The 24,576-nt window shown below is 42.2% G+C and overlaps 1 protein-coding gene across 6 annotated transcripts in view; it reads right to left on the minus strand.

Moving 5' to 3' along the window:
- LRGUK (leucine rich repeats and guanylate kinase domain containing) overlaps positions 1–9,414 on the minus strand; it is a 162,501-nt gene extending 153,087 nt beyond the window's left edge. For all 6 annotated transcript variants that reach the window (XR_011486915.1, XR_011486906.1, XR_011486899.1 and 3 more), the window contains exons 1-2: positions 9,092–9,414; positions 1,388–1,495 (exon numbers count right to left, since the gene is read on the minus strand). Coding sequence is in view for 1 of the 6 variants with exons in the window: in XM_070465613.1 (XP_070321714.1) it covers positions 1,388–1,495; positions 9,092–9,400 (417 nt within the window). In the remaining 5 variants the exon portion in view is untranslated. The remainder of the gene's footprint in view (positions 1–1,387; positions 1,496–9,091) is intronic.
- Between the last annotated feature and the right edge of the window lie 15,162 nt (positions 9,415–24,576).

The raw sequence follows: 24,576 nt of genomic DNA on the forward strand, positions 1-24,576 counted from the left end.
ATGAGAAACACATATCATGATGGACCAGAGCTATATTTAGCCCTTATAAACTTACGACTTTGGGGAGGAGAGAAACTGTGCACACAAGTAATAAAAGAAAGTTTAAAAATTACATGTGACATAAGTAAGATATAAGGGGGGAAAATCACTAACCTGGCCAACCCTAAGAAAGTGCATTCACTTAGACAGGTTATTCGGGCAAAGTAAATCACCATATAATATCTCAAATGTAAGGAGGTCAGTGACAAAGTAAGTTAAGCTTCAGTCCATCTAGCCGAAATAAGATTTAAAGAATTGTGCTTTTTTGCAGATCAATTTAAGGCAAGGTACTGTGTACGTAAGTAGAATTTTGATTCAAAGGAACTTATGTGGGGGTGTACTGGCTGTGGGAACTATCTTCCACTCCAAAGCCCAACACAGTGCAACACACCCAAGATGCTCCCTGTATGTTACTGCCTGACTCGCGGAGTCATCCCTAAAACGTCGTGAAGTGAGAACAGTAAAAGATGAGAGCCTTCGTATGCTGTTGTCAAAGGACATGCCGCGAAACCAGCATGGGTGAAAGGGGCTTAACATTTCTTAGGCAGTTCACTTGTTCAAATCTAAGACAAAACAGCCTTGCTGGGAATTATATATGCTTGAGCCCAAGTAGGGTGCCATAGCGGAATTTCAGTGCGCTTTTTTCACCAACATATCTGCACTTACTCCGTGGACCTCCAAGGGGTAGTTAATGCTTTACAATATGAGGAAGCAGAAAGAGATAAATTGTATTTCTGTGTCTATAAAGACACAAAATGAGGACAAAAGCTGAAATCCTAAGTAATCTGCTCTTACAGCTTCTCTTATGATAAATTTAGAGCCAAGATTCTGTGCTAGTATCGAAATCTTATAAATTGATGAATAACAATACATGTTTTCTTTCATAATAAATATCTTTTGGAAAGTAAGCTATAGCTCACAGCTACATATTTATGGGGGAGGGGGGCAAGTCAATACCAAAATACTTTATTCCCCTGGATTCAGATATAAATTTTAGTCCTGCCACTGATCAGAGAAAAAAAAAATCTTAGAAGAGTTTTTGATTGGTTTTACAGAATCAAATTCAACCTCCTAGAAAGAAAGCATTGATTACTATAAAACAGACTGCTTAAGATGAAAGGGACAGACTGTGAAGGAAATGAAAACAAAGCAACTGGGCGAAGGCAGCTGATTACTGGACTGGCCAAGGCTCTTTGATGTCAAACATAAATAACTCATCACCATTCTCTGTCAAATGCAAGACTCAGAGATTTGGGACCACCAAAATAACTGTGAATATCAGAGAACACAGATATGGTCCAACCAGGGTCAAGATGGAGCCACCCAATGGTGACCTTGTCATACTCACTGACAAAGTCAGGCTGAGATAGACCTGCTCCGTCCCAGAGCCTGAGCGCCCCAGCTGGTAGAGCTTCTCAGCCACGACCTCCTCTCTCAGGACCCCATCAAATCCTCCCTGCAAACAAAACAAAACACACAGGTTGGTAAAGAAAGGACTTCCATTAGAAAAGAAAAAATCCATTTCATCATATCCAGCACTTATTTAGTATATTACACATCTGGGAGCTGAGACTGCCAAAATTTGCTGGCCCCCAAGAAAACTGTGTTGAAGACCCATGTATATTACATACAATTAAAAAATGTATCTATCCCATCAACGTCTCACTGCTGATAATACTGAGTGCCGTTCAGTGCTAAGAGCTCTCAGCGGGTCCACTCACTGATCCTCCTAACAATTCCGAGGTAGGTACTCTTAGCTCCATTTTACAAAAAAAGAAACCAAGGCTCACAAACTGCAACTTGCCTGAAACCACAGAGCCCAGAATACAAACCAGAATCTGCCTGACCTCAACGCAGTTCTAACCACTCACTGCACTTGACTGCTTGTGCACACCCCAGAGGAGGGTTGCACCACATTAAGGCAATGGCTTCTCTACATCTGGTATTCTTTTTGGAGAAAATGGGTCCTTGGGTTCACTTTGCATTGGCTAATCTTGCTGGATTCATACCATTTACAAAATTAAAAGGGTAATAATTTCAAGAAGGAGGCTGGTCCTTAGTCTACAGACACCATGAACCAGTGGGAGCCCAACACCCCCTCTCCCCCTTCTCCCCAAGAGAAGAGATAATAGTGCTGTGTCTGTGCTGCCAGCAACTCTATAATGACCAACACATTAACACTAACATTAGCATTAGGACACAAATAGAGTAATTTTTTCAGCCATACCAATACAACTAACCAATATAACTGGTACGTGGACTATGAAGGCAAAATACTCTTTCAGGTAGTTTGGACCACTTGACATTAACTTGGGAATCAGGAGAGCTGTTCAGACTCTTAGTACTAAGGATGTAAGTATGTAGGGTTGTGCTATTGTAAAAAGTTTTATTTCCTCCCAAATTTTCACTATGCTTGTTGCTGTTTTTCAGTAGTTCAGTCGTGTCTGACTCTTTGTGACCCCACAGACTGCAGCGCGCCAGGCTTCCCTGTCCTTCACCACCTCCCAGATGGACTTGCTCAAACTCATGTCCATCGAGTTGTTGATGCCATCCAACCACAATCTTGGAGAATCAAATACCGCTCACAGCTTGGTTTGAAGCCCAGATCTGACATTTTGAATATATGACTTTGAGAGACAAAGTTTTCTCTGAGCCTCATACTTTTCATCTTTAAATAGGGTATGTTATTACTTTCTCTTAATGTTTTGAAGATAATTAAAAGTAACTGTGAACATAAAGCTCTTAGCACAGTGCCTAGAACACAGCAAGCATTCCTAATAAATGGGAGTTGTTAGTACGAGTTGATGAAATCAGAAATTCTACATCTAATGTCTCATTCATTGATACCAATCAATCTGTTCACAAAATGGGGGAAAGAGATCTACTTTTCCCAACAAAGTTACTATTTTTTATAGATGGCCTGGGAAAGAATCGAGGCAAGACAGTGTCACCTTACCTCTCAAACTTTTCACATAGCCCACTCCCTCCGACTCCTGGAAACAAGATGCTACAGCATCCCTTCCTCACAGTAGGTCTGTTTTCCAACACAGCCACTGATACAGAGAATGGCCACATGGTCAGCATTGTCCCAGATCCCCAAGGCAAGTCTCTCCATGGCTACCCCCTCACACCTCTAAGTTTCCTGCCATTTGTCAGTGTCCTGTCTTTCCCTTCTGGTCTTTGGTCATTTTCAGACCTTGACTGGCCCAATCTGTATGTTGGGTGGCTTCAGAATCCCTAAGGAAGGCCCCTCAACAACCCAACCACTCCAAGCACATGCACATGTGCACACACACACACATGTTCCTTTACTTTCTCAACTCCAAACATTTAAAAATTGATCTCCAGATAACTTCAGCCACTCACTCCCCTGGCTGTGCCCTGGACCCAGTCATCATGCTAAACTGCTCCACCTTAGAAACCTCAGACCTCAAATCTTCCATTGCTCTTGGATCCCACAACTGCTCATCCTTCAGCCTTTCCAGCATCTCCTCAACTTGGTCACTGACCACAAAATCTCCAGTTTGTTCATCCACCCTTTTCTCAGAGTCTATCTGTCCCTCCCAACTATACTTCCTTCCTGACTGGGTCTCCCATGGGCAACTTCAATGTCTCTCTACCCTCAAGTCTTTGCCTCCTCGTCCTGATGGCAACTGTACCATGCAAACCCAAACCTGAATCAACTTCACGATCAACTACTGCGTTGAGGCAGGGATTATGTCATGTTTATCATCCATTTGGGGTAAAAATCTTTCGAGCTTGCCAAGCACATGCTAGACAAGTATACAAATGATTTCAGGAGTTGCATAAACTACTATAGAGGTGGGCAGGGTGCTTTGATTAGCAGAGTTCCCATTTCAAGGCAGTTCTAGTGAGGAGTAGGGGGTTAGCAAAGGCTTCCTTGGAGAGACAGCTATTGAGACCCGAAGCTGCGAGTTATTCTGACAAAGGGGAAGAAAGGGCAGAAGAGGGCCAAGAATGGTACTGTGGGCACAAGGGCCATGCACAAAACTGCAAAGGCGAAGGCAAGCATGGCCCACTGGGGAAACTACCAGGAGTTCAAACAGCTAAAGTGTAAGGTCGGGTGGGGGAAGACAGTACCTAGTACATGGTGGGCACTCAAACATGGGCTGAATGAATTAATGAGCCTATTCCCTGCCTGCTTCTGAGTGAGCCAGGAAAGACCCACAAGCATGCATTCTGGTGCCACACTCAAGTCAGCTTCTGGCTGGGGTCTCAGAGGAGGACAGTTCCTTCTCCACACACAGGGTCCTGCTCCCTTTCCCCAGAGACCATGTTCAGGGACCATCAATAGTACTACGTTTTGCCTGTGGTTTCAACCAGTCACTCTCCACTGTCATTCTCCAAGCTGTCACTTCTCCAGCTCTATGAGCACGTGAGTCCCTTCTGTCCGACAAGGGGCCCTTGGATCCTGTATGTTCCTTCCACGACAGCTGGAGTTTCCCTTAATAGCCAAGCTCCTCCAGAGTTGCTGTTTTACTCTTCAGTTTCCCCTTGGTCACTTCCCACTCATGTCTCAACTCACTTCAGTTAGGCTGCAGGCTTCGCCACATCACAAAACGCAGATGGGTCGAGATCTCCAACGGCCCACAAATAGCCCTTTTCATGGTCCACTTACCCTCTTGGCAACATAACCCTCTCCCCTGTTCTCGACTGTTCTTGCTGACTTCCCACCCATACAGCTCTTCTTTCTCCTTTTTCTCTTACCAGTCCTTCCCAGTTCCCTCTCCTAGCCCCAAATCCTCTTCATCTTCTGAGATACCTCTATCCCAGGGTTTTTTCCTTGGCCCTCCCCTTCTCTTCTTTCTTCTCTTCCTGGATGATCCCACAGACTCCAGTGCTGATTTTTCCCAGGTCTCTGACCCTCTCCTGATTTCCATGATGCACATGCCCACCTCCTGAATGCATAGCTCCACCTGTCATTATTTCTCATGGTAGTTAGTGGTCTGATATCCCCCTGGAACATTCCATAGACTTGGCAGTCAACCTAGACTTCCCATGTTCAATTAGTGTCTCATTCTAAATATGTATTCATCACTGGCTTCCTTTCTATTCCCACTGCCTTAATGCAGACTCTTGTCTCTCCTGCACAGATGCTGCTCATCTTCTCACTGATCCCGCTGCCTCTAGACTTGCCACCCTCTAATCTAACCCCCTCGGCCACAAGAGAGGTTCCCTCCTGCTTAAGGGTCAAGTCCACAGTCCCTGCAGCAGCTCAGGGTGTGTGTGCGCTTCAGTCGTGTCCGACTCTGTGCAATACTATGGACTGCAGCCTGCCAGGCTCCTCTGTCCATGGGACTCTCCAGGCAAGAATACTGGAGTGGATTGCCTTGCCCTCCTCCAGGGGATCTTCCTGACCCAGGGATCGAACCTGTGTCACTTTTATTTCCTGCATTGGCAAGCAGGTTCTTTACTACTAGCACCACCTAGGAAGCACAACAGCCCAGAGTTCTCCACAATCTGGCCTCCAGCCCATCTACCTTTTCTGTTCTTACCTATAATTCATAATTTGGAAAGATGCTGTCTGCCTGCCCATACCCCACCTCTGCATCCAAACAAGGGTTTACTTCGCTTCAAGTCTTCCGCCAACCCTGTAACCCGGCCATCACTGTAGGCATCTGTTCACAGGCTGAATAGCTATGGTTTATTCACAGTCTTATCTCACCCTGAGAGCTGGAACCATGCATGTTCTCCATCACACTCTCATCTTCCTCAGTCATCACTGTTGCTATTATGTATTACACCTAAAATCTTTAGAGAGCCCATGCTGTATCAGACATTATGTTAAGAACTTTAACACAGACTTTCCCATTAGATTTGATGTTTAAAACTATTCAATGAATAGGCATTATTAGCCACATAAAGTTATTGGCAAAGGGTGGCTTTCACACAGCAGAAACTTCTTCTGACCTATACTGTCGAAAGAGTACTGCCCATAGAATAATCGTTTGTGAATGTTTGTTCCATGAAGGCTGAATTAATGAAGTCAATTGATAGGCTATAGTTAGTAGATAAGAACAGGTAAGTTATTACCTGTGTTAGTAACAGAATAAATGATATACTGTGCTAAGTAGCTTACACATTGGATCTCATTTAATTTTCACAACTCTCCTGTGAGGTAGGTATTGTTATAATTCCCATACTGCGGATGAGACACAGAGAGTATAACTTGCTCAAGATCTCACAACGAACAAAAGACTTTATTCAGTTCAGTTCAGTTCAGTCAGTCGTGTCCGACTCTTTGTGACCCCATGAATCACAGCACGACAGGTCTCCCTGTCCATCACCAGCTTCTGGGGTTTACTCAAACTCATGCCCATTGAGTCGGTGATGCCATCCAGCCATCTCACCCTCTGTCATCCCCTTCTCCTCCTGCTCCCAATCCCTCCCAGCATCAGGGTCTTTTCCAATGAGTCAACTCTTCTCATGAGGTGGCCAAAGTACTGGAGTTTCAGCTTCAGCATCAGTCCTTCCAGTGAACACCCAGGACTGATCTCCTTCAGGATGGACTGGTTTGATCTCCTTGCAGTCCAAGAGACTCTCAAGAGTCTTCCCCAACACCACAGTTCAAAAGCATCAATTTTTCGGTGCTCAGCTTTCTTCACAGTCCAACTCTCACACCCATACATGACCACTGGAAAAACCATAGCCTTGACCAGACAGACCTTTGTTGGCAAAGTAATGTCTCTGCTTTTTAATATGCTATCTAGGTTGGTCATAGCTTTCCTTCCAAGGAATAAGTGGCTTTTAATTTCATGGCTGCAGTCACCATCTGCGGTGATTTTGGAGCCCAAAAAGATAAAGTCTGACACTCCTTCCACTGTTTCCCCATCTATTTCCCACGAGGTAATGGGACCAGATGCTATGATCTTCGTTTTCTGAATGTTAAGCTTTAAGCCAATATCTAATTCCAAAGGCAACGTTCTGAACAGTATTCTGCCCAACCTCCCTCAAGTTCATTGAGCCTAATTACATTATAGGCACTTTGTCATTTTGACTATCAGAGCCTTATAAATCTTAATCAGGCTAGGATATGGAAAATAAATCACTGAACAGAAAAGTTCAGGTATTTCATCTTAAAACTTTTCAGTTTACTCAACATACAAAAACATATGAGACACTATAAAAACTAAAATAAAATGTGAGAACATAAAATAAATATTAATATTTGGAACATAAACGAAAGAAATAATACTTCTTCCACACAGAGCCTACAAGCGAAAAAGGATTAACTAGTTTAAGTCAACCCCATCCTCCTTTATGGTTTTTAAGGCATACTGAACACAGATTAACAATGGTATTAATGAACCCCATAGCTGAAGAACACACGTTAATTAGAATAATAAAGTAAACTGGTGATTCATTTGTTAATTCCTCTGGGGTGAAAGATGGTAGAAACCATATAAACATCTCAAAGTTGTAAAAACATTGCTACAGTTTTGCAACAGTCACTGTTAAGCATGGCAAATAAATCAACAAAAGATGAACAAAATAAGTAATTTTCTATGGCTCACTTTTAAGAAAAATTGATGTTGAGCGCATGTAAAAGGAGGGAGAAGACGAGGAAAGGTAGAAGATTGGGGTGGGGGGCGGACGTGAGGGTAGAAAAAAATGGGCCAAATGTGGAAACTGAGCAAAAGGACATTACAAAAGAAGGGAACCCAAGCAGGGACACAGTGCAGATGGTCAGTGGCAGAACCAGAGTAACAGAACAGAGACAGTGCAAGTCACAGAGGGGGAAACAAGAAAAAGTAAAACAAATGAGGAATGGAGACGAGAACAGGCGTAAAAAAGAGAAACCTGTTTGAGCTCAAGGGGGAGAGAAAGGTGACTAGGAAATGAAAAGGCACAATGAGACAGAGGGGATGTCAGAAAAACATCACAGAACCGGATGTTGGAGACTGTTTCTCTATTATACCTACTTCTGAAAAGAGTCTGAAGCAATTTATACTCTCAAAGAGGAGGAAAGGGAAGAGAAAAATGTAATCTAGAGAAAAACTATTGAAATTAAGAAAATTTTTGAATTAAGGGGAAAACATGTTATAATTCCTGGCAGCCAAGACAAGGAGGAAAACCTAACAGTTTACTAAAAGAAATCAAATCAATTTACATTTTTAAAGAAAGCAAACAATTCATTAGGAAGTCAAGAGAAGGAATTGGTACGATATGAAGTGGAAAGGGGCAAGAAAGTAGGTAAGGAACTAAGGAAGGAACAGAATGATAAGTGTAAGAAGTTGCATTGGGTGGTGTTTAGATGAGACACTGTAGAAAAGAGGGAATTTGTAATATGAGTGTGAAAGGCCAAGCTGCCAACAGGTATCACTGATGGGAATGTTGGGACAACTCCCCAAATCCTAAAATACTCTCACAGTGAGCGGTGCGTGCATGTGTGTGTTGTCTGTATAATCCATTATATACCCCTGGCATAAGCAATATATAAAACTTCCAAGACACTTGGTCTTTGAGGAATAAAATGGGCGTTCCTTGTGGCTCAGCTGGTGAAGAATCTGACTGCAATGTGGGAGACCAGGGATCGATCCCTGGGTTGGGAAGATCCCCTGTAGAAGGGAACAGCAGCACTTAAGATTACTTCAAAAGGGGTTTTCTTGGTTTGTTTGTTTTTCCTACAGGAAGGAGGATGAAGGGACTAGAAACTGAAGAGAGTGTTGGGAGTATTTCACAATCATGACGAAACGGTACAGAGGGTGCAGACGTGGAACTCCTGGCAATTCACAATGCTGTAGAGGTATAATTTTGAAAAAGTTGAAGTCACAACTTTCATACAAATAGATACTTTTTGTAAGGACGCTGCGTAATGATTCTTACGGAATCACATGTGCTAATGAAAAATGAAGAGTGCGGAAATGGGGCAACGGAAACGGGGAGGAGAGGAAGGGAGTCTCAGAGCAGAAAGGAAGAGGCGCTCCTGGAGGCAAGGAGCCCTAGGAATGAGGCTCAGCCGCAGGCTGGTGAAGGGGTTCTGACCACTGGAGAAGGAAATGAGAGGGTGAGGGGTGGGGGGAAGGCACACCTCAAAATTCAGCATTTCGGATTCTGAGGACACCTCGGATTCCACTTCGCCTTCGCCCTCTTCCAAGTCGTAGTAATTTCTGTCCACGTCTGACTCCTGATAGCGGTGAATGAGGTGCTGGAGCAGGTAGGAGGAGGCTTTGTATACAGTATTTTTCGGTCTCTGCCCCATGGGAAAAGGAGACCAGCAAGAGTAACGATCCTTTTCTGAGTGCAGCACTTTCGACTGCGCTCCAGTTCGTGAAATGTTCACGCCTCCCTGGAGAGAGGAAGGCCTCGGAAACTTGGGCTCTCTCCCGGAGGTCGCCATCTTGTTTACAGGGGTTGCCTAGGAGACAGACGCCCAGGGAGGAGTTGCCGCAAGGGATTTTGGGGGCTGTAGTCTCTGCCCCTCGTGCGTCCTCCCTTTCAGCTTGCTTTGCCACTGGAGCGCAACTTAGCTTTCTGTTTGCTTTTTGTGATCTCTCTTTTTTAGTCTGTTAAGTCGTTGGCTCTGCTTCTTTTGGTTTGTCTTTCTCGTTTTTCATCTTTTTTCTCTGCACCCCGCTTTTTTAGTGTTCAACTGTTTTCTCTCGGCCTCGAGACCCCTCTTGGAGATTTTTCATCCCACCCTGAGATCACTGGTGAGCGCACCATCCTGCTTCCTTCATGAAGGGTCTTTTTGTAGTTAGTGTTAGATGTCTGTAAAGCTCTCTGTCGGAAAGGTGATAACACTGAAATTTTACTCTATGGAGAGTGCAGTGCGCATACATGATATAGAAGGCGTGGCTCCTGTCCTTATGATTTAATTGCGGATAATAAAGAGAAACTACCAGACGACGACTGAGAGCTGGTTGGTAGTTAATGTACACTTTTACTCCAAAATAATAAGCCATGTCCTTGGGGAGAAAAACTGGCAGTGGTTTAACAATCCAAATACGGGGTGGGGGGGTGGGGGGAAGACTGTCAAACTGACACTTTATCTGAAAGCCTCTGTAAAACTATAATAAATAATTGTATTAGTCAATGATCTGCATTGGTAATAATTTTTATCTTGCTGCATAAGTTCTCTTTGCAGTTTTATAAAATACTCTTGCAAGATTACAAAGCATGATTTTATGCTAGTGTGATTTCATGTGACCTAAATCCTATAGCCTTGAGCTTCACAAAGTAGACACTGTATAGAAAAAAGCAGAATGAAAATTATAGTAACTATTATTGCCATAGTGATGACCATAGAGATCCTTGCAGGAAGGTCGCTCTCATCCTCCTGGCCTTACAGGCCTTTTCTCCATGCTTCAGTGACAGCAGTTGCAAATACAAAATGATCCTGTCAATGGCTGTCAGGGGAGAAGTAGGAAAAAAATCCTTATGGACACCAGCCATTGACTCTTATTTTTCTCAGGGCTTGAGGGCCCATTAAAACTGACAGAAAGCTTTCAGAATTACCTTCCTTCATTATCTTGCTGGTCATAAATGTAAAGGCCATAATTAGAGTATCTCTTTCTGCTAGGCTCATCTTACTGCTTGCCTGCTTCTTTTTCCACTAGGTAGAATATTCCTCCACGGGGTTTTCTCTGCCCTCACCCCCATAAGACCTGGCTGGCTAACTGACAGAAGGATGAAGAGGGAAGAAAGTATAAAAATGGAACAACTCAGTGTGCTTCTTGTAGTTTTCAATAACTTAGCATCACTACGAACAAAGCTAGTGGAAGTGATAGAATTCCAGCTGAGCTATTTCAAACCCTAAGAGATGATGCTGTTAAAGTGCTGCACTCAATATGCCAGCAAATTTGGAAAACTCAGCAGTGGCTAACATGCTGGAAAAAGTCAGTTTTCATTCCAGTCCCAAAGAAAGACAATGCCAAAGAATGTTCAAACTACTGCACAACTGCACTCATCTCACACACTAGCAAAGTAATGCTCAAAATTCTCTAAGCTGGGCTTCAACAGTATGTGAACTGAGAAATTCCAGATGTTCAAGCTGGATTTAGAAAAGGCAGGGGAACCAGAGATCAAATTGCCAACATCTGTTGGATCATAATAAAGCAAGAGAATTCCAGAAAAACATCTACTTCTGCTTTATTGACCATGCTAAAGGCTTTGACTGTGTGGATCACAATAAACTGGAAAATTCTTCAAGAGATGGGAAATACCAGACCACCTTACCTGTCTCCTGAGAAGTCTGTTGCAGGTCAAGAAGCAACAGTTAGAACCAGACATAGAACAATGGACTGATTCCAAATTGGGAAAGGAGTACGTCAAGGCTGTATATTGTCACCCTGCTTATTTAACTTATATGCAGAGTACATGGGAAATGCCGGGCTGGATGAAGCACAAGCTGGAATCAAGATTGCCAGGAGAAATATCAGTAACCTCAGATATGCAGATGACACCACCCTTATGGCAGAAAGCAAAGAGGAACTAAAGAGCCTCTTAATGAAGGTGAAAGAGAAGAGTGAAAAAGCTGGCTTAAAACTCAACATTCAAAAAATGAAGATCATGGCATCCAGTCCTGTTACTCCATGGCAAATAGATGGGGAAATAATAGAAACAATGACAGACTTTATTTTCTTGGGCTCCAAAATCACTCAGATAGTGACTGCAGCCATGAAATTAAAAGACACTTGCTCCTTGGAAGAAAAGCTATGACCAACCTAGACAGCATAATAAAAAGCAGAGACATTACTTTGCCGACAAAGGTCCGTCTAGTCAAAGTTATGGTTTTTCCAGTAGTCATGTATGGATGTGAGAGTTGGACTATAAAGAAAGCTAAGTGCCAAAGAATTGATGCTTTTGAACTGTGGTGTTGGAGAAGACTCTTGGGAGTCCCTTGGACTGCAAGGAGATCCAACCAGTCCATCCTAAAGGAAAGCAGTCCTGAATATTCTTTGGAAGGACTGATGCTGAAGCTGAACCTCCATTAGTTTGGCCACCTGATTAGAAGAGCCAACTTATTAGAAAAGACCCTGATGCTGGGAAAGATTGAAGGCAGGAGGAGAAGGGGACGACAGAGGATGAGATGGTTGGATGGCATCACTGACGCAATGGACATGAGTCTGAGCAAGCTCCGGGTGTTAGGTGATGGACAGGGAAGCCTGGCGTGCTACAGTCCATGGGATTGCAAAGAGTCAGACAGGACTGAGTGACTGAAGTGAACTGAATCAGCATTTCCAGGAAAGTTAGTTTTGCCAATGTCAGTCTGTTTAGAAAAGTGTCAAGGCAGAGTTAGGTAGGACTTGTCAAATAGTAACTTTCAAAAGGTTCAAAGGGTGATTGTCGTACAAAAATAAAAACACCTGTGAAGGATTTTATTAAACTCATTAATTAATGAAGGAACCAGCAAGAGGGTAACGGAGTATTCACTGTCCACACAGAAAGACATTTTGAAAAAAGGTCACTAGGTTAGAGATAAAACTGGTTTATGCCCTATGGGACATTATGCCTTTGGTGTTAAATATTTCTATGCTTTCTCTTTTCACCTTCACACCTACTGTTATCACCATTCAACAGATAAGGTAACTGACGCTCAGAGAATTTAAATAAATGGCCCAAGGACAAGCACTGGTATTGCTATCCAAATCTAGAATGACCAAATCCACTGTCTACCTTCAACTACTACTTTTTGCAGGTGGAAAATGTGAGGCAAGGTAAAGGTGCACAAACTGCCTCAGAAGTAAAAAGAAAACATGTTATCAGCTAATGTTCTTAAGTGTAAATAAAAGAACTCACTCAGAGAATAACCCTTTTGTATAGAATCATAGCATGTCAGAACTATTAACAGAAAGAACTTAAAAGCCCATTTTATCCCAACTCTCCCTTTTACAGGTGAAAAACTGATGGCCCTCCAGGAATAATAACTTGCCCCAAATCACCTGACTTGTTAGCAGTCAAGCAGGAATTAGTCTGTACCTCTCCTTGCTCAATCTTTGCTTTTGCTGGCTCACCAAAATGACCCGTAGGCGGGACTGTATGAATAGAATCCCTAATTTGAGATTCTGGCCATCAAAACAGAAAGCATCATCTTTATAAAAGTCATTTTACCAGGTAGAGAAGTCAGAATTAGGCAGAGGGACAGGGGTGAGGGGAAGGACTACTTTGTCAAAAGTTTTCCTATTAGCATAAGACAACAATAATTGCTTCTGTTTTTTTATTGCTTACCAGGTCTGTGCTCAATGCTATAGATATGTCTCAGCTAATTATTCCAACTGCTCTCCAAAATAGGAATTGATACCCCCATTTTTCAAAGGAGAAGAATGATGCTCAAAAATGATAAGCAAGTTGCCCAGTCACACAATTTGCATCTAGCCCCAAATTCCAAGACTTGAGTTGGATCTAAAGCCCCTGATCTTAACCAATAATACTTTTTCTCTGAAAGTATGAATTAGTTTCTCAGGAAGCATTTGTGAGGCACAGAGAGCCTGGCCCTGAGTACTGAAAGCGTGTTGTGTGTGTGTGTGTGTGTGTGTGTGTGTGTGTGTGTGTGGTGGGGGGCAGGAATACCCAGGGTTTCTGAATCCAGAGAAGTACTGTGGGCAGGCAAAGGCAGTGGGATATGATAATCCAGGGGATTATCAGGGGACCTAGGGTAGCAGGGTCTCCTGTGATGGCACTGGATCCTTAGCACTGGGGTGAGAGGAAGGAGAAAGTGGAAGAGTGTCACCATGACACTCAAGAGCCCTTCTGGAGAGGACATCCAGGACAGGCAACTGAAAGGGGTCTAGAGTTTAAGTTTAAAAGAAGGTGCTACCTACCAGCTTCAGCCACTTGCTAGCTTTGCCCTGGTAGTATTATTTACCCTTGCCCCTTATGTATAATAAGGGTATATTTACCCTTACCCCTTATGTAGAATAAGGGTATTATTTACCCTTACCCCTCATGTAGAATATGTAGAGCCTTATGTAGAATAAGGTTCTCTTCCAATCTGAAGCCAGCACCCTGATGTAAGACCTCACTTCACTGAGAATGGAAAGAGGCAGAGATCAACCTCTTGTTTCCCTCATTTGGGAAGAGGATCTCCCCAGGTGTGTTGACCTTGGGCAAAGCAAAAAATGTATACCCCTCCCCAATTTTATGAGAGGAAAAACAAGTTTAATAGTGCTTCTCAGGTATGTTTGAGATGGCAGCACCTTGAACTCATGGTGTTTTTGACAGAACACTTAAATTTTCACAGAATATCCTGAAATGGAGAGAACAGATAGATTGTAGAAGGTGCCACTAATATAACAACAAAAATAGAATCCCAACTAATGTTTATGAATAATAACTATGTGCTGGGCACCCTTATAAATACTTTACATATATTAACTCATTTTATCCCCCAGAGGATCCTACAAGGTAGATATTAATATTATCCCCATATTATAGATGAGTAAAGGTAGGCTCAGAAAGGTTCTGTAAAGTATTCAACTCACTTTATCACCCAGTGGCAAAGCTCTATAGAACTCAAATGGAGAGAGTCTGGTGTCCCAGTCCAAATCCTTAATCAAAACATTGTACTTCACTCAATTGCTTTAGTAAAACTTTATGGGCAACCTTATGGACATTTTTGGGTCCCCTTCCCTCAGAAGTCATATGTTGAACTCCAATCCCTAATGTGATGGTATGAGGAGGTGAGGCCTCTTGGAGATGATGAGGTCAAGAGAACAGAGTCCTCATCAATGGGATAAGATGAAGCCAGAGAACTTTCCACCAGGTGAGGCTACTAGGAGAAGGTGGCTTCTGCAACCTGGAAGAAGGTTTTCACCAGAACCTGTACCTGGCACTTTGACCTTGGACTTCCAAACTCTAGAACTGTGTGACAAATAAAGTTTTGTCTATAAACTAGTCCATATATTCCTGTGATAGTAGCGCAAACTGACTAAGATGGGAGAACCTTAAACTTGATGCATTAATGTCATATCCTTTTATCTTTTGTTATTCATTCTATGAATAAGGGATGATTATTCATATGGAAGGGAGTTTATTATCTAATAACAGCTTAGTGGGTCTATAGCCATTAGGCAGATAATTATATGAATAATCATTTGTTTCAACTGCCATAAGGGCTAAGAGGGGAAAATATAGGAGTCATGAGAGCATCACCTGGGGTGACCTTGATCCAATATTGTGTGGAAGGATCCTTAAAATTGTCAGACATTTTGAGCCTCACGAGGATTATCAAAAATGTTGGGAAAAGACAGTACAAGTGAGAAACTCTGTCATCTTTGCAGAAATCAGCTGTCTTAAAGTTATGAAGGTAGTAATGAATTGGGTTCATAAAGCCTGATAAAACCCAGGTAGGACTTGATTGAGTCAAATAACACCTGTTCTAAGCAACTATCAAAAGCATTTTGGGAGTTGTCCCACTAATAGATACCCTGAATCAGATACTCATGTTGAGATCAAAGACAAAAACTGCAGTCTAGGAAGAGGGAATCGTAAAAGTTCATAGACAAAGGCAGAAAAATCAAGCCAAAGAAGAATTGTTTGCCAAGGATTTGCAAGCATCAGATCTTGAATAAAATCTGAACAGAGGACTAGATAAGGACTATTCAATTTCTGAGATTATCTTTACAGAGCGAAAGATGGATTTCATCAGGGAAGTCACAACCACTTAAGATCAAAACTATTAAGATGTTACAAATGATGATCAGAGAGGGACTATATGAAATCTTTTGGAAAAAGATATGAGGATGGGAGGATGTTATGCAAGGACATTCAGAAGAAGATCGAAGAAGACCAGAAGGAATTCAGGAAGAAATCATCGCATAAGGGATAGAAAGGAAAGTGCATTTTAGAGACATGAGGTTTAATAACCAAAGCATCCCAGTGGCACTAAATAATAAAAACAGAAGAAAAGCAAACAGAAGTCAGATGAATGAACTGTGCAAGAATTCCCACCATAGCCACATACTTCCAAAAGCAAAACATACTTCATCTCGTTAAGAGCAAGTCTGCAATGGTGGAGACTAGGGAAAAGCAAATCATGTAGGCTTAGATGCAAAGGACAGGAAACACCCAGATCATTATTATCAGCAATTAATCACACAACCTGTGTAAGAGGGGTCTGTTTCAAGTGCTGGAGATATAAAAGTTAAAGTTTGGGTCTCTTTAATTAAGAGATTTGTGTTGTGGTTGGGACAGTAGGATATAGAAATTTTCTAAATAAATCAGAAGAACACAAGAAACATGTATATGCATGGCAGAGTCCCTTTCCTGTCCACCAGAAACTAAACAATGTTGTGAATCGGCTATACTCCAGAACAGAATAAAAAGTTAAAAAAGAAAAAAAATGCTCACAGGAGAAGGGAAGCCCTACCTGCATGATTTCTAGTTCATGTTACAGGCCCTCAGGTAGGCACTGAATTGGGGGCGACATGACCACCACTTTCCCTTTGCCAGGCTTGGCACACAGGACTCACTCCTTGAGGTAGATAAAGTTGGGCCTCCCCGGCAGGTGCATGGGAGTTGTCCATTGGGACAAAATCTGTGTCCCAAGACAGGGATGCTCAGAAGCTTCATAGATAAGGTAAGAGTTGAGTCAGGGCTTCAAGAAGGGAAGAGACACATAGGAAGAGGTGTTGGACAGTTCCCAAATGGCAAGTGGCATAAGTAGAGGCAAAAAAAGGTCTCCTGGGTATTTTAGGAAGTCTCTGAGAAGTCACTGATTTGGAAATAAAACCTGCTCACAAGAAGAACGAAGAGTATGCTGCCTTTCTGGGAGAAACAGGGCATGATTGAAGAAGTGGATGAAATTTCCTCACATGTCAAAACATCTTAGCAGAACCAAGGAGATGAGACTTTAAAAGAGGGAGAGAGAAGATGGGCCTGGTGAGAGATTCTGACAGCCACGAGGTTCGGAAGGCAGAAACCTTATAATTAGGGACAAAGTCTTTTTCACTTAGATAATGCTTTCCCATGAGATTAATAGGAGATTCTGTTGGTCTCTAATGTACTGTATATTTTGGGCACTTTACATAATTTACATCTACACTTTATGGCCAAACTTCCCTACTTACCTCTCTCCACTGAGGGCCCTTCCTTTCTTTGCAAAAAAGCCAGAGTTGCCCAGAGTAAATGCTTTATAAACACTGACTCCACAAAAGCTTGGTCTTTCAGTGAGAATACTGAATGCAGTTGCCACTTTATTCCTTCCAAGTGAAATCACATCTGTGCAGATGAGTGACTGGAATTAAAATAGCAGGATGCCAGAACTTCCCTGGTAGTCCAGTGGTTAATAACCCGCTTTCCAATGCAGGGGACACAGGTTTGAACCCTGGTTGGGGAACTAAGATCCCACATGTCCTGGGGCAACTAAGCCTGCCTGCCACAACTACAGAGCCCACGAAAGGTCCCACATGCTGTGTTAGTTGTGTGTCCCAACTAACACTGGGTACAGCCCAAAATAAATAAATATAAAAAAGTTAGCAGGATGCCTATCTCAGAACTGCCAAAAAAATAAAAAGACACAAACCCGCATTCAAAGGGTCTAACAAGACTGCTTCAGAGTTAGACCTGGCTAATCCAAGCCAGTCCTCATGCCTGCCTCCCAGGATTACAGGGAGAATTAAATGAATGTGAAATTGACTGACTCAGTGTGGTAGACTGTAAACGTGGCCACCAGTTCTTATCCCTGTCCACACGCCTTGCTATGTGACTTTAGCCCCTCCTGTCGAGTTGGAGCCTCCTTCTCCACTCCTAGAATCTGGGCATGGCCAATGGAGCTCATTTTGGCCAACAGAACAGCAAGTGGTGCACCAGCAGAGACTTAAAAGTGCTAGGGCTTTGGGATAATGTGATTACCCTTGTGAAGAAGCCAGGGCCAGCCTGCTAGATAAAGAAAAACAATGACCTAGGTCTCTGAGGCCTTGGTCAGCTCCTCCCATTGCCAGCCATGCAAATGAAGCCAGCCTTGATCACCCAGTACCAGCAGCAGACCTACCAACTGAACCAAGATTCCTGAGGGAACTTAGCAGAAACCAGACCAGAAGAACTGCTCAGTCGACTTGAAAAGTCATGAACTAAATACATGGTTGTGTCAAGCGACTAATGTCTGGGATGGTGTTTGAAAGGCAGCAAAAGTTAACATATAGTGCATGAATTGCCTACAGTCTCACCCAACTGACTAGTGATAGATTGAATATAGAATCTTTATCTTCTGACCCTGATTCAGGTGATTATTTTCATATTGGCCTTTGCTACTGTCAGTACTATCCTCCATCAAAAACAAACCTCTGGACTTCCCAGAGGTTTGGTGGTCCGATGGTAAAGAATCTGCCAGCTAATGCAGGGTACACGTGTTCAATCCCTGGTCTGGGATGATTCTACATGCAGCAGGGCAACTAAACCCACAGGCCACAACTACTGAAGCTCTTGCACCCGGAGCCCACGCGCCAAAACAAAAGAAGCCACAGTAAGGAGAAGCCTGCGCACTGCAATGAAGAGTGGCACCCATTCGCCCCAACTAGAGAAAGCCTGCATGCAGCAATGAAGACCTAGTGCAGCCAATAAGTAAATAAATAACTTTGTTTTAAACCCAAATCTTTGCACTATAAAGGCCAAAAGAGAAGCTACAGATCTTTCCAACAAGGTAGGTATGTTAGTCAGGATTCTCCAGAGAAACAAAACCAACAGGATGTATATTAATTGCCTCACATGATTGTAGAGGATTTGAAGTCCCAAGATCTGAAATTGGCAAGCTGGATACTCAGGAGAGCTGAAAGTATCAATTCCAGCCCAAGGGCAGAAGAAGACAGATGTCCCAACTCAACAGTCAGACAAGCACTGCGTGCTCAGCTGGTCAGCTTGTCCAGCTCTTCACAACCACAACTTAAGTTCCCTCTTATTCAAGTCTCTGTTCTGTTCAGGTCTTTGATTGATTGACTGAGGCTTACCCACGTTAGGGAAGGCCATGTGCTTTATCCAGTCTACTGATTCAGATGTTCATCTCAACCAGAAACACTCTCCCAAATGCACCCAGAATAACGTTTGACTAAACGTCTGGGCATTTTTCTAGTGGTCATGTATGGATGTGAGAGTTGGACTATAAAGAAAGCTGAACGCAGAAGAACTGAGGCTTTTGAACTGTGGTGTTGGAGAAAACTCGAGAGTCCCTTGGACGGCAAGGAGATCCAACCAGTCCATCCTAAAGGGAATCAGTCCTGGGTGTTCACTGGAAGGACTGATGTTGAAGCTGACACTCCAATACTTTGGTCACCTGATGCAAGAGCTGACTCATTTGAAAAGACCCTGATGTTGGGAAAGATTGAGGGCAGGAGGAGAAGGGGACGACAGAGGATGAGATGGTTAGATGGCAACACCGACTCAATGGACATGAGTTTGGGTAAACTCCAGGAGTTGGTGATGGACAGGGAGGCCTGGTGTGCTGTGGTTCATGGGGTCACAAAGAGTCGGACACGACTGAGGGACTGAACTGAACTGAAATGTCTGGGTACCTCATGGCCCAATCAAGTTGACATATAAAATTAACCATCACAGAAGATGACACTTATGGGTGGTTTCTAACTAAGGTATGGAAAGAAAGTCCTTTGGAGTCTGTGAAAAAGAACAAGTCACAGTCTTTACTAACATAGTACCAATCAACCTGTCCAGCCAATTGGGCTTGACCATCGGCCTCCATTTCATGCCCCACTGGTCTGGGGAGCACTCTGGCTTTCCCTAAGGTCTGTGATGACACAAACCACTGAGATCATTAAAACGTCTAGGATGTACATAGAAATGGTAACAACAACAACAATAAAGCCACACCTGCATGAAAAAGTATAAGTAGGTAAGAGGTAGCTTTCAAATACTTTCCCCTTCAAATGAAACAGTTAATATTCAAAAGTAGAAAGAAGATGGTAAAGAGAAACCATACCTTGAGTCATGCCACAGGGCCTTTAAGTGAGTCACAGGATGCTGGCAACATACTTTTCTGGAAAAAAAATAGAAATCAGTAAGCATCAGAAGAATAGGTCAGGATTCTGACCTATGGCATCTCACCGCCATTAGGTATCCAGGTGTGCAAATTTATGTTTGAATTATTTATCTGCTTTGTAAAGAGCCTTGCAGATACAAACAGCTCTGAATATGCATAGTATTTTCATGACAAATAAATGGAGGCTCTGGGCATTTTTCAAAGTTCATTAATTATTGAGGTTCCCTCAAGCAGCTCTCTCTCTGTCCTGTTTTGATTTTTGTTCCTGACCAAGTCCAGTTATCGAAGAGTCCATCTTGATTGTGAATTCATTCAGAAAGAGATTTGTGGCTTTTATGAAATTCTTTTGCATAAAAATCATCTTGGAGAAATTTTATTTTAACTGTTTAGGTACTAAGCTGCTCTTTATACTATGCCTTTTAAAAATCTGTGGTAAAATACACAAAGCATAAAATTCACCATCATAATCATTTTTAAGTGTACCATTCTGTAGCATTAAGTATATTAACACTGTCATGCAATCATTTACCCTCATAATTCTTTTCATTGTGCAAAACTGAAACTACGCCCATCAAACAATAACCCCCCCTTACCAATTTGCCCCTTACCTCAGCCCCTGGAAATCACCATTCTACCTTCTGTCTCTATGAATTTGACTGGTCTAGGTATACCATATTAAGTACAATCACACGGTATATGTCTTTTAGTGACTTCTTATTTCACATAGCATAACGTCCTGAAGGATTAGCCACGTTGTAGCATGTATCAAAATTTTCTTCCTCTTTAAGGCTGAATCATATTTCACAGTATGCATACACCACATTTTGCATCTGTTAATCTGTCAGGAGACACTTGGGTTGCTTCCACATTTTGTCTATTGTGAATAATGCTGCTATGAACATGGGTGTACAGAGACCCTGCCACAAATTCTTTTGGGTGAAATTTCTGGATCATAAGATAATTCTGTCTTAAACATTTTAATTAACTGCCACACTGTTTTCCATAGCAGCTGCACATTTTACATCCCCACTAACAGAGCACAAGTTTTTCAATTTCTTCACATTCTCACCAACACTTGCTATTTTGTAGGTTTTTGTTTGTTTTATTTTTGTTTGATAATAGTCACCCTAATTGGTGTGAAGTTGTATCTCCTTGGGTTTTGGTTTGCATTTTTCTAATGATTAGTGACGTTGAGCATCTTTTCATGTGATTATAGCTCATTTGTATGTCTTTTTCTGAGAAATATCTATTCAAGTCCTCTGCCCATTTTAAAATCAGATTGCTTGTTTTTCTGTTGTTGCTTTGTAGGAGTTCATCATATATTCTAGATACTAATCTTTCATCAGATATATGGTTTGCAAATATCTTCTTTCATCCTAAGAGCTGCATTTTCACTCTGTTGATTACACCCTTTGATGCACAGTTTATTATTTTGATTTAGTCCAATTTACCTATTTTTACTTTTGTTATCTGTGTTTTGGTGTCTTATCCGAGAAATTACTGCCAAATCCAATGTCATAAAACTTTTGTCCTATGTTTTCTTTTAATAGTTGTATAGTTTTAGCTCTTATAATTTGGTCTTTGATTCATTTTGAGTTAATTTTTCATATACGGTGTTAAGCAAGGGTCTGGCTTCATTCTTTTGCATATGGACACCCAGTTTTCCCAACATCATTTGTTGAAAAGACACTATTACTTTTTAAAATCTTTTCAATCCTTAAAAACAAGATTGTCTCTTCAAGCAGAGAGCATTAATGCTATACAAGATGGGACCGCCTATAGGGTAGGCATCACTGAGCACCTGCAGTGCTTACTTAATAATCTGTAAGACATAGACACTGGCTAGTCTCCATTTCTCCCCGCCCCTTTGGTTTCCTTCCCATTTCTGTATCCCTGGAGTGGCGGATTCCTGCAGACACTATCACCTGGATCCCTTGTCCTTTGTCTTTTCACGGATTTTGGCCAATGGAAGGTAGAGGATGGGGGGATAAGCAACAAACTGGTCAGAATTTCCCTCACAGTTGCAGCTCTCTGTAACTGTGGTTCCTGTCGGAAGGTCCCCTTCCATAGCTTCAACTAAGGCACTGTTTATATACTATTCAGCATAGAGCTACATTTACAATTTGGGCATAAGAAGTAAACCCAGGGATGGATTACCTTCAGTTGAGTTCAGTTGCTCAGTCATGTCCGACTCTTTGCGACCCCATGGACTGCAGCATGCCAGGCCTCCCTGTCCATCACCAACTCCTGGAGCTTGCTCAAACTCATGTCTATTGAGTCGGTGATGCCATCCAATCATCTCATCCTCTGTCGTCCCCTTCTCCTCCTGCCTTCAATCTTTCCCAGCATCAGGGTCTTTTCCAATGAGTCAGTTCTTCCCATCAGGTGGCCAAAGTATTGGAGCTTCAGCTTCAGCATCAGTCTGGATTACCTTAATCAATAATATAAATCAGAGGTTAATGAGAGAGGGCACAAATATAAGACTACCCAAGTATTCTATTCCTTTTGATCTTGCTCCTTCAGTTGCCTCTCAAAGGAACTGTATCGTCCCTTGTCTCATTTCTCTTCTATGCATTTGAATCTAACGGGCAAACTCAATCCACACCCAAGCCTGCTTCAGTTAGTGAACTAATCTGAATGTGTCCAGAAGGGGCCTCCACTATCCAGCTATCTACTTGAATCAAATCATTCTGTAAACTACACCTAGAATTCTGTATCTTAGGGATGAATCCTGGGCACACACATAGAATGACAGCACTTCCCACACCTACCATCTACTGTCACTGCTGATTCAATTCATAAGACGATCCTTCTGCACTTACAAATATCCCCAGCTCCCTCCAGGCAGCAGCTATCAGAGTTGCAGGTTTACACCTCAGAGGAGAGTAATCAGTGCACCACCTGTGGGATAGTTTGTAAACCCAGTCCCTTCTAAGGATGGCAATATTCACAACTTATCAGGTTACATGGCTAATTCTCAGTACTTTGCCACCTCAAAAATTCCTCTTTATGTTAATATTTTAAAGAAATAAATGGATACGGATTGCAGTTATAACTATAGGTGGAGAGAACTTCTCCATGCCCAATCAGTTCATATTGATTCAAATGATGACTAGGAAGCTGGGAGAGAGAACTTTCAAATTTGATTCATATCTCCCCATCCAACCGTTTCTCAAAGAAGCTGCCAAGCCTTCTTAGATAAATCCTAAACAATATTTTATATTTTCATTAGGCTTGTTTTAAAAAATGAGAGTAAAAAGATGAAGTATTTTTCACCCTGGCAATAAACCTGCACAGGCTGAGAATTGGATGTCAGAATCTTTAGTAGCAGCTTCATTATTTAGCTGATGAATTAATAGGAATTTGTAGAAGAGGAGGTAGGATTTAAAGTTAAAGCTGAATAATAATTAGCTTTTAGTGTCATTGAAATTCTACTTTCAGCTGCTACTAATTTTCTTTTTGACCACAAAAGACATTAGTTTTTCTGAGTAAAGAAGGGGGGAAAAATCTATATTGTTTTACAACACTACCCACTGAAGAGGCTGCCACTGTAGTAAGAGGCAGTCATTTGAATTACATAGACAGGAATAGATGAACAGAAGAGAGGACAATTGGGAAAGAAAAGAATGCACTAGGATGCTTGAGAATCTAAAAGGCATGAGCAAAACAGCATTACTGTTTCCAGCAGTAGGAAAACAGGTGAAGGGGAGTAAGAAGAAACAGCATCCGGATCCCCACCTTGACACAGAGGGCAGATAACAGTGGACACCACGGTGTCCATTACTGTGAAAAAGATCAAGTGCTTTGAAAGGGTAGGTTAGGAGCATCATGTAAGGCCAAAGACAAGTCCAGCTGATGCCAAATTACAGTGTGGCTGTTGGTTTTAAGTCTTTAGGAAAGTTCAATCACTGAAATACTGGTGGGATTTAGAACTTACTTGCGGAGAAGGACTTGGATTTATAGCATAGTTACGTTTACCACCCTTCCTTCCCCTCCACCAAACAAACGATGGTCTACTACCCATGTTGCCAGGACTAGCCACCCATCTAATTCATGACTAGCAATATTAAATACGAAAATGAAATACATTTCATTGTTCAGCAAGTCCATTAATGTATTAATTGAGAGCAAAAGAGCATAAGCATTTTAAGTAGTTGACTGTAGAATCTGAGCTGTAGGCTGTCAAAGTTATAATTCTGAGTTCAACCATTCAAAAACCAAACCATCTAAGAAGAGGAAATACTACAGCATGAGAAATGTGTGGAAATCTCAGTAGGGACTACGCTACCACTTGCCAAGCCTCAATCAAGACTGTATAAAAAACTGGACATGCTTCTTGAAGGAAGTCTGAAAAACACAAGCTCTTGGAGAAAAGCAGCAAATCGAAGAGAGTCGATTCCATAAATGTTGAGCTGCTCTTCTAGAATAGAGGAACAAGAACTTGCTTTCAAGGAGCAACTGTTAAAAAGACAGCTTTCAAGAGAGGCTGAGATAAGAAAGAAACGACTCAGCAAGAAGATGGCAGCCCATTCAAAATGAAATGTGGGTGAGAGCAGCAGCCCTCCTAGCCTTCCTAATAGCTCCTCCGA

The sequence above is a fragment of the Odocoileus virginianus genome, chromosome 1 (assembly GCF_023699985.2).
Source record: "Odocoileus virginianus isolate 20LAN1187 ecotype Illinois chromosome 1, Ovbor_1.2, whole genome shotgun sequence".
Taxonomy (NCBI): Eukaryota; Metazoa; Chordata; class Mammalia; order Artiodactyla; family Cervidae; genus Odocoileus; species Odocoileus virginianus.